The 15,355-nt window shown below is 38.1% G+C and overlaps 1 protein-coding gene across 1 annotated transcript in view; it reads left to right on the top strand.

Annotated features, from left to right (window-relative positions):
- The window catches only part of LOC145990542 (uncharacterized), a 147,038-nt gene that overhangs the window by 115,456 nt on the left and 16,227 nt on the right, over nucleotides 1–15,355 (top strand). Inside the window, exons 15-18 of the mRNA XM_083126236.1 lie at nucleotides 1,237–1,333; nucleotides 5,690–5,844; nucleotides 8,125–8,341; nucleotides 12,941–13,211. Of these exons, the coding sequence (XP_082982362.1) occupies nucleotides 1,237–1,333; nucleotides 5,690–5,844; nucleotides 8,125–8,341; nucleotides 12,941–13,211 (740 nt within the window). The remainder of the gene's footprint in view (nucleotides 1–1,236; nucleotides 1,334–5,689; nucleotides 5,845–8,124; nucleotides 8,342–12,940; nucleotides 13,212–15,355) is intronic.

Below are 15,355 nucleotides of genomic sequence, written 5' to 3'. Positions count from 1 at the left end.
TTTATCTCAAGAATGGCAGGAACGAAGTGTTCCCGCGCGAGAATTACAACCTCGACATGACCAAAGATGATTACCTAAAACTTTACGAAGCGTACACCGCTTACAAGAGAGTAACAGAGGGAAACGTGGACAAGTACTACACACCCAGCGAATTCAAAACCCACAGACCCATGTTCGTCATCAACACGACGAAGCGGAAGCAGGTCGTGGTCAACGATCGCACCAACATCAAGGTCGTCTGCGAGTTCCACGACGCGCTGCCCGAGGATACCGTGTGCAGCGTCATCCTGATTGCAGAGAAGTCTTTCGCGTACGACGTGAAGAACGAGAGGGTAACGGAGCAGTTTTAAAAAAAAATCGTAAAAAAAAAATTGCCACATACTAAAAAAATCAACACATTTTTAGGGTATATAAAAAATATGTGAAAAAACTTTAAAATATTAAAACAAACGGAGTCCAATGTAAGTTAGTTCGGTGCGCAAATAAAAAAATGATAGGATCACTGAAAAAGAAAAAATCGTAAGATAGGTTAAGTTATATCACGTAAGATCGTGGCATTCGTACCAAGTACGAGGTGGGAAAAAAGGGAAATTTCACTAAAACATCGCTAAACGCTAAATCATCGACAAAAAATTGTCAAAATATGTCAAAAACTGATATTCAATTGATAAAAAAAGAGGGAAAAAAAGGGCTCGTACCAAGTATTGCGTTGAACCGGCCAATATACACTACTAAATAGTATGATCGTTTAAAGATTGGGTATGTATCCTTCAAATGTTAAGCTATGTCTAAGCTACCATCATACCAAGTTACTTCAATTTTTAAAACAATAATGTTAATTAAATAGTAAGTTAACATTATTTCCTAAATAATAAGGCTCAAAATTTGCCTTTTTATGCTGAAAGAACAGTATTAGGAAAATCACTTATTTAAAAGTAGCTGAGTTAATTTGCTAAAAAGTTAGGTTGATAGCTTAACTTAAAACTTTCAATGAATATTTCTGGGAGACATTTTTGTAAAATTTTGGAAAAAAAAACAACTTGCATACATATAATTACCATCTAAAATCAACGTTGGTGTTTTTTTAAATTATACTTTATATGGTGAAATTTGAAAAATAGTGCTAATAGAAGTCAAAGAAAATCCTGAATCTTTAAAAAGTTACGTCGCGCAAAACATTTGTTTGTAACAAATTTGTGTCTCTGAAAGTCAAACTTTATTTCTATTTAATTTCAGGTTCTGGAACGTTCGTAGGCTGTCTCTAATATGCAGTTCGATTGCCAGTTTCGGTGAAGAAGAAATAGGCGAAGACACAATTACGTTCTTGGCTGAGGTAAACATTGTAGTGGCACTTCTTTCACCTTCTAAGATTGTAATTGATGTATGTCATCTACATTTATATTCTTCACGAGACAGATCTTGCTACAAATATAAGTTACATATTCCTACAATCCTTGGAATGTAGCCTAAAAATACAATTTCATCTGAAAAGTTGATCCATACAGCCGGACCCTGTGGCTGAGTGGTTAGCAGAGCGCGCTGCAACGCCAGGGGTTCTGGGTTCGAGTCCCGGGTAAGGCATGGGTATTTGTGTTCGTCCAGTTGATAAGAAACAAAGGAAAAATGTAAGAATTGAAAAGCGTAAAAGTGAGAAAAAGAGTGAATGGTGGGGGATACCTCCGTGTAGGAGGTATTTCCTTTTCTAAAAAAAAAAAAAAAAAAAAAAGTGTTTAGCACATTACGCTACGATGCCAAGGGTTCCGGGTTCGAATCCCGTTCGGGCATGGTTGTGTGTGAATGTCCATTTATCATTTTCATCATTTCATCACTCATCCCCATCTTCGCAAATTAGCCAAGAGGCACAAAACGCGAAGTAAAATAAATAAAAAAACAAATTAAAAAGTTGATCCATGCCGGTTGTGGGACAATGGGGCTTCAGCCCATTAGGAAAAACTTTGACGGGGCCCAGGTCCCTAGCTTCTCATTATTGTGAACATTAAAATGTATCCTTTACTTCATATTTTGGTTCATGTTAGTTATCTTAATTATATTCTTCTTGCTTATGTAATATATTACAATACAGGATTAGCATAAATAATTTTTCGATTCGGAACACATATTATTAGCCTTTCATGGAATGCATGCGAACAAAATTAGTACGGGTGGAATGACAAACTCCAAGATTTTGTGGGGCTACCTCCCAGCTACGTAGTAGTAGTATACCGAGAGAAAATTGCTTCCATCGAAAACAGGAGTGCTACGTTCTACGTTCAAAAATCTGTTATTCGCGTGCAACAAATTTCGTTCAAAGTTTGCTGAATATCTATCCAATGGGCATGCAATACGTAAGTGGTAGTCCGAATTTAAAAACATGGGTGCATCAGAAAAATAAAAGTCAACACACCGACAGCAGGTATAGCACAAAACTGGAACTGTTCGGTACATGCTACAACTTTAGAAGCTCTGGGTTTACCCACTCCGTGAAAATCAATTTTCTAGCAGATTCTGTTTGATATGTGAACACATATCCAAGCAACAATCGATTATAATATGCTAAAGTGTATCTTGGAGGAATTCTGTTACAGGCTGGGCGTGTAGAGGGGCACTAAGTTTTCCTGTTTTCGATGGAAAGTATTTTCTCTCGTGTCGCTCCTAGTGGCTGCATAGACCACCAAAAAAGTTTTGAGTTTATCTCTATTTTCTACCAAATTTGTGAACCTATAGTAATATAAGTTTCATATCAGAAAATTCATGAACAGTGTAATTGGGCATCCGCGTTCTGCTTCTCAAATGAGCAGCCCTCTCATTTTATGGACAGTGAAATATAAACTCTATTAGGATAAATATAGTGGATATACAACCTTTGTCAGAAAAGTTCCAGGACTGAGCTCGTAAAAAAATAATTTATTCAACTTAGGAACTAATGGTCCTAGGTTTTGTCAAAATAGTCCCCTCGGCTATCTACACACAGCTGCCACCGTTTCTGGAGGTCATGGAAGTAAGCAGGGAAAGCTTCATCTAGGATGCTTCTCAGCACATCTGTCACAAAACCGTTTGGATTGCTACCAATATATTCATGACGCTTCCCTTTCAGCGGTGTTTGCACACGAGGAGACAATAAATAACACGGTAACTGGTCGGGTAAATATGGGGGATGTGGTAGAGCGGAGATACGATGCTTGGCCAGATATTCCTGGACTGACAAAGCAGTATGTGGCCTTCAATTGTCGTGCAATAAGAACCACTGCCCAGATGCCCACAAATAAGGACGGCACCGCAGAAATGCTTGACGCAAATGTTTCAGGACGTCAATATAAAGGTTTTTGTTTATCGTTTGTCTTTCAGGCAGATATTCATGGTGCACCAAACCTTTAGCATGAAAAAATGGGATCAACATTGTCTTTGGATCATCTTGCACTGAATCTCTGCCCTTCCGAAACCATTTGTGCCATTCAAAGATACGGCTTCTCGATAATGCCTTGTCACCAAATGCTTGCTGTATCATATTCCATGTTTCACTAGGGGTTTCCAAGCTTAACACAAAACTTAATGTTAACTCTCTGCTCGGAATGCACTTCCATCACGACACTTGTGTAACTTCCAACTAAGTGCGCCAACAAGCCAAACAGTGGGCTGCTAAGCACAGCCCTGCCATCTAGTGCGTTTACATGGAAACACTTCCAGGGCCATTTCTATTCAGAACACATATCAGGTGACTGAATAACACCCATTTCTTGTGTTTGAATATCACGGGTAAAGAATAAAAAAAATCAGTCCTGGAACTTTTCTGACAAGGGTAATATAATACACTTTTCTGCAATTGGATCTTATAATTTGTGAAAACGATCAAATAATACGTGTATGTGCACTCTGTAGACTTAATTGATTATTTCTACTCAGATTTGTATTTACCATTGGTTTGGTATCATCTAACTTCTTCTCTCAAGTAAAACTTTCCTTTTAACACGGATAATTGAATTGATTAATTGAAAGACACCTAAGTATCATTAATAATATTACACAAAACACATTACTCAGGACTCAGAGTTAATACATTCGAAAACGCTGCAAATAAGTTGCTATCACGAAATTCATAAATTACATACTGCAAAAGGTTTTCTGTAATTCGTTTTACTTTTTGTCCGTCCCTTCCCTTCCCGTGCCCGCTATACCATCCTTATCTTCCACCGCGAAAAATAATTGAAACAAATATTTTTCTATTGTTGTACAAAAGCAGATCTATTCAGAAAGAAACAAAAAACTCGTTTCTCCAGTTCTTCTTCCTCTTCTTGATTCATATTGTTTATAACAAAGGAACATTACATATTCACCCTCCCACTTCTTTTCAACACCTGTCAATCATATCAAACATGCTTACAGCACCTGTCAATTACGTCAGCACAGAACAATAGGCAGTGGTCTCAAGTGTTTTCAATTCTACTTGCGTACAAAACTGGGACGTAACTATGGTGGGTTAAAACCAGGGTTGATAAAAATCATGATTTTATTTAAAAAATCATTTTTGATGTTTTTTTATTTAAATCGATTTTTGATTTGTTTAAAAAGCATACTTAAAATTGTTTGTATGTTTTTTTGCCGCCATACATATAGATATGTTTTTTTTATAGAAAAGCTTCTTCTGTTAAACGACCCTGTAAAATATTTGAACAGTTTGATTAATGAAAAAAAAATATGTCAATAGGCATTTTTCTGTTTCTGATACTGTACATATGAACGTACTATGAAAATGTTTGTTGAGTGTGTTAATGAGGTGAAATTCAAGTGAAAATAAAACATTATGGATGAACTACAGTATTTAATTGTAACTTAAAATATTTTTGTAGCCTTTGTAGCTTAATTTCGGCAATTTTTTTATTGATAGTTTGCAAAATATGAGCTGCCATGTTTATTTACAGTTTAATGATAATGACACTATTTACGGTTTAACATGATTAGTATTTTGGTTGTTTTTCTACAATTTTTTTTTACTATTTTTGCCCATGAAAATTATTGAATTTTAATCAAGAGAAATTTAAGTGTGTTTACATATTACATTTTCCTTCGTAAGCTTCACCACATCAGTACATATATATTTTGCTTCCTTATTCTCCTTTCTTAGAGCATAATAGACACCATTAAATGATTTCTAGATTAATGTACTTTCACTAAAAGTGATTCTGATATTCAGAAAATCCTTACATACATTATTGGATGAATTATTCAGTTAGAGTGATTTAAATCATGATTTAATCAACCTGGTTTAAATCAATACACATTGGTTAGAACCATGACAATCACTTCCCCTTGTACATTTAACGCAATTACAGCCATAATTATATGCATGTCATACATCTGATGTAAAGGAAACCGGCATCTAAAAATAGTCCACTCTTCTTGAACTAACACTTCCCCTACACACACACACACACACATGCTTCCAATTGAATTCACATGTACATGCAAATATTGCATAGTATATGAAACATTGTTGGTTCAACATTAAAATGCCCTTCAGCAGTTTTACAAAAATAGCATTTCCCAATGTTAGTCTTCATTCAGTCGGTACAACTTTCACCCAAGGGCACTCGCATTGTAACAAATGGTTACTACTTTAAAGTTTTATTAAAAATTGGTTAATATATAGTCAGTAAGTTGTAATAATGACCATTTATTTTATATTACCACGCAGGTTGGAGAATCTTGCTTGCAGCTCGCACCACAATGTGAGTGGAGAGCTACAAAATATCCTCTTTGTTTATCCTTAATTTTTCCCATTTTAACGGAAGAAGGATATTGCTGCACGTTCAATATGCTCAGTCCAAAAGACATGTTCACAAATACAACGTGAGTATCTCCAAGTCCATAATTATTTTGTTTACCTTTAGGTCATGGCTGTATATTTATCTACTTCAGCTTTCTTCATGTGGCGAAGTTAACGTTATAATGCCTTTCCTTCCACTTAACCATCAATTTCCATAATACCATAATGCATACGTTTACTAATAGAATAATGTGTGGCGCAATAGCCCTCAAAGGCCATGGCAGGCTTCACTCCCATATGCCTTAGCAGAGATGGGCAATAATCCAAGCAGTTACGGGGTGACGTGTGCTCATCACGACGAATCCCCAGTCGTCGTTGTAGATTTTACATGAGAGGATTAGGCTACCCATTCGTAGCTCCCCAATTTCCTCTCGATTGTGGGTGGCCACCGGCCCCATACACTGGCTGAAATCTCAGCAGAAAAGTTGTTATCCCCCCTCCATTCCTCAGAGACTCGAACCAGGACGCGTCCCTGACATTTACTAACATAATAAGAAAACAAATAACCTACAGTTTATCAACGCACAAACACGGATGCATGCTTTCACGCGCAATTAAAAATTTCATTATCTGTTACTGCTGTCATTATTATTATTACTGTTATTATGATTTTTCACATTACTAAGGGGCCACCCCGATCGCGAAGTGGCAGCGTCGTCGCAGTGTAATCAAGGGGTCCCGGGTTCGATACCCGGTGGTGGCACATAGTGGTTCGGATCTCACTTTAAACTGTAGGTCCAGTCCCGATTACCCTTATCAATCATCAATCACATTACTAAGCTGGTTGCAGTAAAAATTTTAAAATTATAAAGTCTTGGAATGTAAATATAAATTTCAACTGTGCTAATTTCATTTCCATAATATTACATTTGAACATTTACATTGAATGTACTGTTTACATTCATAATATACAATACCAACATGTAAACGTTTATGTAATCATTTCAGAAAAACAAGTTATGGATATTTCACACGTATGGCTTGTTGGAACGAGTTTATCTTCTTCATAATAACGTAAAAATATTAGGTAATTACAAGACAACAAATCCTAACAAGACATGCTGCAATATGCTCAAGTTGTGGGAAAGAATACAAATAAACTGGGGAAAGTATTTTCAAGTTAAAAATTACGATTAATAAATCCTCAAAACAATTTCAGACAGTCCCAATTCCTTGCTCTTCTTAATAAGTTGCATGTTCAATGCAAATTATTTATTAAATCGAAAGGAGATGTGAGGAAATGTTAAATCTTTAAATGCGACCATGCTTAGGAGTAATAATGCAATTAAAATGTACTCCCTCTGTCCCATAATTATTGTCCGGTACACTTTTGTTTGTTGTCCCATATTAATTGTCCGATAGGCAAACTGTGACATTGATGTATACAGAAGAAGAAAATTAAACACGGGATTGAACCATACAACGTTATTACTCAAGGATCAGTACAAATTTGCTGATCAAGTATCCAAAATAACATAAATAAAAAGTCACCATTTTGGCATACCGGAATATAATTATGGGACAGAGGGAGTATGTATTAATGTGCTTTGTTTAAATAAACAACTCGAGATAATGTCGACATTTGTCTCTTGTCGGTATCATACTTACAATGTCATTTTGAATATGTGTGCAATCACTTAATTATCGTGCCGCTCGACCGCATGCCTGTGAAAGGGTTTGAACCACTCCATTTGCCGGGGAAATCAGATGCGCGTTACCCCTCAGCTCAAGGGTTTAGATTTCTTTAAATTAAAATATTTCAAAATTACAAGTAATCATGAACTTCTGTCACAGAAGATGTTCGAAATGTGTTGTACCGCCACACATTTTTCATATCCTTGAGAAATTTTGCATTCACACGCATCAGTTCTTCTGCACGGGTTTTCATAAGAATCGCACATAAAAATTATTTGTTCAAATGTGTGCTTGTGTTAAGGTAAGACTAATACCATTTATCAGTTATCACCTTAGGAAACTACACAGAAGCAAATTTAAATATTTCTTTAACACGACTCATCCATCCGTATGAAAGCAAATACTGACATTCACGGCAGACAGAGAGATACCATGTTCCGAACATTATTTCATCAGATAACTAGTGTTTCGCAATGTGCTTACCGAAAACAAAAACCTCGTCTTAAGAAGCTCCCAAATACGCTATGAGCTTATCCAAATTCCCCAGCTACGTGGGCACGCGTTCGAGTAGCGCAACTACATAAATTAAGGAGCCACTTTAGTTGCGATGATCAGTAAACACCTTTCTTAATTGCACAATTCGTCCATATTATCCTTATTGTTTACAGGAGAATTTACAATCTAGATACATATGTGCCATGGACCAGAGTTCAAAATTGGACACTAGAAGACGGATATGACAAAAGCATACCTTACAGCGACAGATTCAAAATTTACCCACGGCGTAGTTTTGGTACAGGGTTACAGAGTGGACTAACAATTGACGTACAATCCAACACTGTGGTTATGGACAAGATATGTAACGCCCCGAATATGGGATTTAAGGTAAGCTCCCACTGGGTGGGAATTATGATCAGGTATCCCCTGTTAGGAATGAAATTTCCCCATTGTAGTAACATTTATAACAAATATTTCCAAAATGTAATCTTGTCCATGAAATAAGTTAATTGATGACGAAAGTTTATATTTATAACGATAACCTTTCATTTCTTTGATTTACTAAGCGGTTTGTCTCAAGCTTTTTGCCAGAAGAACGAAGTCTGGTTTTATTTAGCTATTGACAAACGCTTACGATTTATAAAGGGTAAGTTGAGTCGGAGTGTGGTTGCTAATGTCGAAAAGAGAACAAAAATCATTACCAACAAACTGTGGCGGCGATTAGGGGAGACGAGGGGGCAGTCCCCCCCCCCCAATTTTCGCCACTTTTGCCCCCGTACTATGCTAAACCTTATCTGTAAAGAGAAATATACTGTCTTTGCCCCCTTCTCAGTTTTGGCACCTTTCTCCCCCGTCCGGTTTTGGAACCCAATCACCGCCACTGCCAATAAAGAATCAGGAATCACTTACTTGTTCACTAGATCACTTCGCACCAAACAGCATGTTTTCTGTTCCTTTTGCGCCCACTAAAGTGAGTTTTTTGGCCTTTGCCAAACCTGGTTGGTTTACATTTGATGTATTTTTGAACATTTGTAAAACGAATGCGTTACCTTTACAAACTATGCACAAAAATGTATCATACTGTAAACCTGATTATTGGCAAAAGAACAACTTTAATGCATTAATTTATGCATTCCTCGTGCATCAAATACATTTGATGCATTTAGATAGGCTACATCATAGAAGGCGCCAGGAAGGGTACGAGGAGGGTGTGCTTTCGCACCCTTTGTATTCAGGTCAGCTCCCCCTTACACATCAATTTTCATCTGAATAGTAGTAACAACAAAACTAATATAATAATACATATGAAAGCAAATTTACCATAGTATATCCAGCAGCAAATATAATAGTAAACAAATTATCGATAGCTATTTTTACTCTCTTTTTTAATTCCACATCCTGTGTTGTCTTACGGATGGAATTTTGTTGATGTGAATCAGATGTCCTCTGCTTATTAACGTTCTGGAAAACAGACTGAAAGAAAATGGAGAATTGATCCACTACTACTTTTGCCTTTTAGTATACTACATGTCCGAAAAAAAATGTTTGTGTTGAATTCTGTAACGAACATATTACAACCAACTAGAGGCACCAACAAGCTACAATACACCTTAGCAACTCATAATCAGTAGACTACTGTGGAAACTCATTCTCGTGTATATCATATCTCACGTATTTCAAACGCGAAGTTTCGATGTTGCATGCTACCAACAATTTATATTTGAAGATTAAGCAACACATCTATAAATTGCATGTGAGGCATAGATAAAAGTTTTCAATCCTAAATAAAGTCTGATCGAAACGAGTGTGACATTGCAAATTTGCAATGCTTCATTGGATTCCATTCCTGACTCAAAACCTTATCAAGATGCTTACCTTGTAATAATTAAAGGTATAGATTGTCCAGCGAAAAGAATAGACTGTTGCTTCAAATGGGCTTTTACTTTCCCTACATCCCCCCTCTTTTTAAATATTGTTTTCACTACTGAGCGCAAAGGTGAACACACATTTGCTTTTCTTTCGAAAGCAAAACGCTATTCTGGAACTTGTTAAGCTTTCAGACCAGCAAAAGTTCCTTCCAGCAGCGCGTGTTTTTAATTTTGTTTGTGCAGGGGCACGTGAACGGAGGGGAACGGCGAGCCCAGCGTTGTCGACTGCTTTCCACCCCACCCCCTCAGCCAGTACCGCGGTAGACAAAATTTCACGGAAGGAGAGGGTGACTGACCGTTGGTTTCGACGAGGAATGACTGTGGCGGATCTGTGCTTTGGGTTGTGTTGTGTTGTGCTGTAAAAAACCGTTGGTTTTAATACTGAAATATGAGCGAAAGTAGTGTAAAGAAGAAAAGGCGTGGTGAGGTTCTCAAAAGTAAAGAAAGGTAAATAGTAATGAATATTTTTGTTTATTTAAAACAGAAAAATCCGGATCGCAGTGTAAGTTGGTTAGCCAGCGAGACGGCGAAAGCAACTGGAGTTTCTCGGGCTACTGTGTATAAAATTCGGGGCGAGGTTTCTCAAGGTCCTCTTGAAACACCAGGTAAGAAACGACCCAGGAAAAGATCGCCAATTACAAGTAGAAATGTAAAATATAATGATTTTGTCAGAAGTGCTGTGCGACGTAAAGTTCACGAATTCTTTTTTAAAAACAAACCCCCAACACTTAATTCTGTTCTTGTTGCTGTTAATTCTGACTCCACATTACCGAATTTTAAAAGATCGACGTTTCATGTCTTTCTCAAAGAACTTGGCTTTTCGTATGAGAAAAGGGGCAACAAATCCATGTTAATGGAAAGAGAAGATTTAATTTCTCTTCGCCATAAATATTTAAGAGAGATTAGGAAGTTTAGGCGTGAAAATAGAAATATTGTTTACACTGATGAATCCTGGGTGAACACCGGAACCTCAGTCAATTATGAATGGAAAGACAAGACAATTACAACTGCAAAACAAGCGTTTCTGGCAGGTCTTTCCACTGGTTTAAAAAATCCAACATCTCGCGGAGCTCGATACGCTTTTGTGCATGCGGGTAACGAACGCGGTTTTCTGCAAAACGCCCAACTTGTGTTTCAGTGCAAAAAGAATACAGCAGATGCCCATGATGAAATGGATGGAGAAACGTACGAGATGTATTTTCGGGAACAGTTGCTCGTCAATCTCCCTCCGGGATCTGTTATTGTTGTTGACAATGCCTCTTATCATAGCCGCAAGCAAGAGCCAATGCCTACAACCTCGTGGAACAAGAATGATTTAAGAGAATGGTTGAAATCTCATGGCATACGTTATGATGACGACATGTTACGGAGAGATCTTCTGGAACTTACAAATATTCATAAAATTAAGTACGATAAGTATAAGATCGATGAGATGGCAAAACAGATGGGGCATACGGTGCTTCGTTTGCCCCCATATCATTGCGAACTGAACCCGATTGAACTTGTGTGGTCACAGGTTAAGCATTATGTGCGGTGTAACAACACTACATTCAAAACTAAAGACATTGACAATTTAATCACTGAATCATTTAAGACAGTAACAGTTGAAAACTGGCAAAATTACGTAAAACATCTCAAGGACATAGAGAAGGAAATGTGGAATGCAGATGAATTGCAGGATGACGTTGATCAGATAATAATCCACTTGGGTGAAGATTCCAGCGAGAGTGATGATCTGACAGAAGAAAATGATTCTGGTGATGATTCTGCAATGGAAGGAATTAACCCCCTGGAGTGACATGTGAGAGAAAAGTAAGTTCATTAAGAATTATTCTTTCAGTTTATGTAATTTTGTGAATTTGTTTCTTGTTTTTAATAATAGCTCACCGTGAACTTATTTCTTCAATTTGTACGTACCCGCGATTCAAGCGCCACGCACGTTTGTTTGGTCTTGTACATTCACTGTCAGCAGGTCCGTTACTCGCCCCTGCGGCAAGCGGCAACGCTGTTCTCATATACCCAACAGTCTATTCTTTTCGCTGGACAACCAATAGGAACGGGGATACGTTTGAATTCTTGAAGGGAGTACATATTGTCTGTCGAATTTCGTGAGAGTACACCAGAAATGCAATTCTATGGAAATGTACTTATATTTTAGTTTCAGAAAATACTCGTGGGAATCGTATTTATTTGATACGTATCTTCTTGTAAATGGTAAAGTTGGAAGACAGTTGCGGTACATGGAACCGTGTGGCCATAGAACGCTGTGTCGGAGGATTGTAAGCAGTCAATTTTCGAATTGCACGCAGCATCGGTTTCGTCAGTTTCACTTAGGTCCCTTTCGGACCGGACTTTGTCGATATTACACATTCCAGGTGTTCCCACCAGCTGTGGTTCTTCCCACACGAATCCCGAGCTCACGTTTCAAACTCGTCCACATGGAAGAGAATCAACCTCTGAATTTATATTTTGAGGACAGTTCTGAATGTAAAGTTCCAAGTAGGTGCTGGTGTCTTTCTGGAGTGATATATAGGATTCTGAAAACAAATACAAAAGTGAAGAATTGAAGGATAAAATCTATCTATGTTTCTGTCGGTGTGTTGGAACTGACGGCATAGCGCATCTACTAGAAACAAGACTTTAGCTCATAAATTTCTTATGATGGGCCCGCCGAGACTTCCTCTCCATCAACTAGTTTATTATGGCAAATCCCTACCAATAATAACATTCAATAACCTGCAGTTGCACCTTGTTATTCAAATACGTGCACTCCAAGTACGAGTCACCTCAAAGCCTGTCACACGAGACTCTCGGATAGTAACTAAGTCTCCATCTTGTCCCTATTTAAAATAAATCTATCTCGTTACTTTTGTCCTCGTTTATGGTATCTGTGCCATCTGTAATCTTCAAGGCCTGAGGTTCGGAAACATCTCACCTGTTACAAGACATAATAATCCTTCGTTTTAGCAAATCAGTTAGTTCTACGCAGAGCAAAATATGAATATAATCTTTGCTGGTTGATGGTAGCAATAAAAATTCTCTGACATTGCATTTTCAGATGCTCCTGCACAATCCTGCCGAGATGCCCAGCATGTCAGGAAAATTTTTGAAACTTCCCGAGAACAGACAGATGATAGTCGCTGTCAAGCCTTCCATGTTCATGACCATGGACAACCTAAGAAGGTACACTCCCGAGAAGAGAGGTTGCTTCTTCCCGGAGGAAAGGAAACTGCGGTACTTCAAAATCTACACGCAGGACAACTGCGAATTCGAATGTACTGTTAATATTACTCGGGCACACTGTGGATGTGTTGCCTTCTACATGCCACGTGAGTATTTCCCCATTTACTCAAGGTCATTTGTTACTCGTTTGTTCCCGCGCTTGCCAAACCCAGACTGGGAAAAGCCACACTACAGATAAGATACACGATAACATGGACGTTCGGAAGGAAGGAGGCAAGGGGGTACACGCCCACCCCCCTGGAAAATGAATGCCTACCTAAAAATTATATATCTCACATATAATTTCATTTCAGTCATAGTAATGTACAGTGCCGGATCTACAACCCGCAAAACCCCGCAGTGCGGGGAAGCCCGGAGACAAGTAAGCCTTTAGGGGGGCCCTCAGCCATTGACATAGCAGGACCCCACATATTTTCGATGACGGACATCTTGGAGGTGATGTGATCAGCACCACGCTCCGGGCGCATTTACACTCCCCCCACCCCCCGCCTAAGGTACCATTTGATTTGATACAGGGTGGATCCTGGATCAGCTTTTTGCGGGGACAAAGCCGGAAAAATTCCGACTTTAGATCAAATCAGGCTACAATTTCATGAGAAAATAGTGTCATATATGTATATCACATCACCACCGGTGTCGAAACCGGGAGGTAGGGGCAGAGGGGCCCGGGCCCATCCAGTTCTCGTTTGACCCCTTTATAAGGGACCCAATACATATCTTCCAACATATTACTTAACTTTTGCACACAGAAACTTCACACACAACAGGTGGGAAATTATGCAGGAATCTGCTCTGAAATGGGTAGAATCAATAATGTGGGAATATCACTCAGTTTGAGGGTGTTTCTTGTGCTTGTGCGTTTACTATTTCAGTATTTCCTTTTTCAAATTGACAATGAATTAAGAAAACGCATGACATATTATGAATGAATATGTGCGAGAATAGAGCAAGAAGCATGGGAATACTGCAGTCTTCATGCTCTTGAATGAACCAGTCCATTTCAAAATAGGCTCCTTTGTTTCCCTTCGGAAATGTTAAAAATCGCTCGCCCAGATGAAAATTTTATCTTGGGTCTTCCTTTTTTATGTAAATATGTGTGAAGATATTAAACTCCTATAAGGGATTGTAAGAATAAGTATTATGAACAGAATATGATAAAAAAATTCTCAGTCAAAAGTTACATGTAAAATATTATGTTGTATAATTACATAATCACAGTAGTGCAGTGGATATGTCCCTGATATATATGTTTTGTTGTCAAACACAGTTATTGGAATTACTATTTTTCAAAGGTTAATTCAAGTGTGTTAGGTTTCACCTTAAGGAAAAAGATTGCCCCTCTTCCTGCAAACAGAAAAAAATCAGTATTTATGCCTTACTTAGCTTTAACCCCCCCCCCAAAAAAAATCTCTTAACAAATCGGCGCCTATGCACATAACCCCCTTCCCATTTAAAAAAAAAATTGAGTTGAATTCAATATGGCGGCCACTAATATGGTGGACATCCGCTTGGAACACACCAACGTGGTTCCTCCTAAGCCTAAGCTGTTTCTATCAATTGTACCCAGTCTAACTCCTTTACTTTTTATAGGCGGTGTTAACAGACTTTTGAATCACCCTGTAGGCCTTTGTATGTAAGTTTGTCAACATGATATCGTGAATTACACACACATACATTATATATATATATATATATATATATATATATATATATATATATATGGGTGTGTGTGTGTGTGTATGGGTGTGTGTGTGTGTGTGTGTGTGTGAAGGTAGGTAGAGGGGGCCTTTGGTAATATTTTGCGGGGGGGGGCAAGATTTGTAGATCCGGCACTGGTAATGTATGTCAATCGTTATGAGGGTGTTGAGGGAACATGATCATTTCAGACTGTAGCAGTGTTTTTTTGAGGGGGCATCACTAATTTGGGGTAAAATATGCCTCATTTGCCCCTCCGAAAAAAATATATTGTTTTCCCCTCCCTGGAAAAAAATCCTGCGGACGTATACGTATGCACGACAATGAAGAAATGTGACCACCACCGCGAAAACTGAGCAACACGAGATTTGTTAGAGAGAAAACTGATGAATACACTACAATGTAGCAACAATGTGTGTGTGTGTAAACTTAGATTATCTGGTTTCCATCCACCCCTTGCTGATATTCTCCCCGTTTTGATTGGCGGAGAAATTGTCCAGAAATTCAAAGCGCGGGAAAGCTAACATGTTGGACT

The sequence above is a fragment of the Lepisma saccharinum genome, chromosome 7, assembly GCF_977018435.1.
Source record: "Lepisma saccharinum chromosome 7, izLepSacc3.1, whole genome shotgun sequence".
NCBI classification, from domain to species: Eukaryota; Metazoa; Arthropoda; class Insecta; order Zygentoma; family Lepismatidae; genus Lepisma; species Lepisma saccharinum.
Note: the sequence above shows the minus strand (reverse complement) of the source record. Positions and strands in the feature narration are given on the sequence as shown.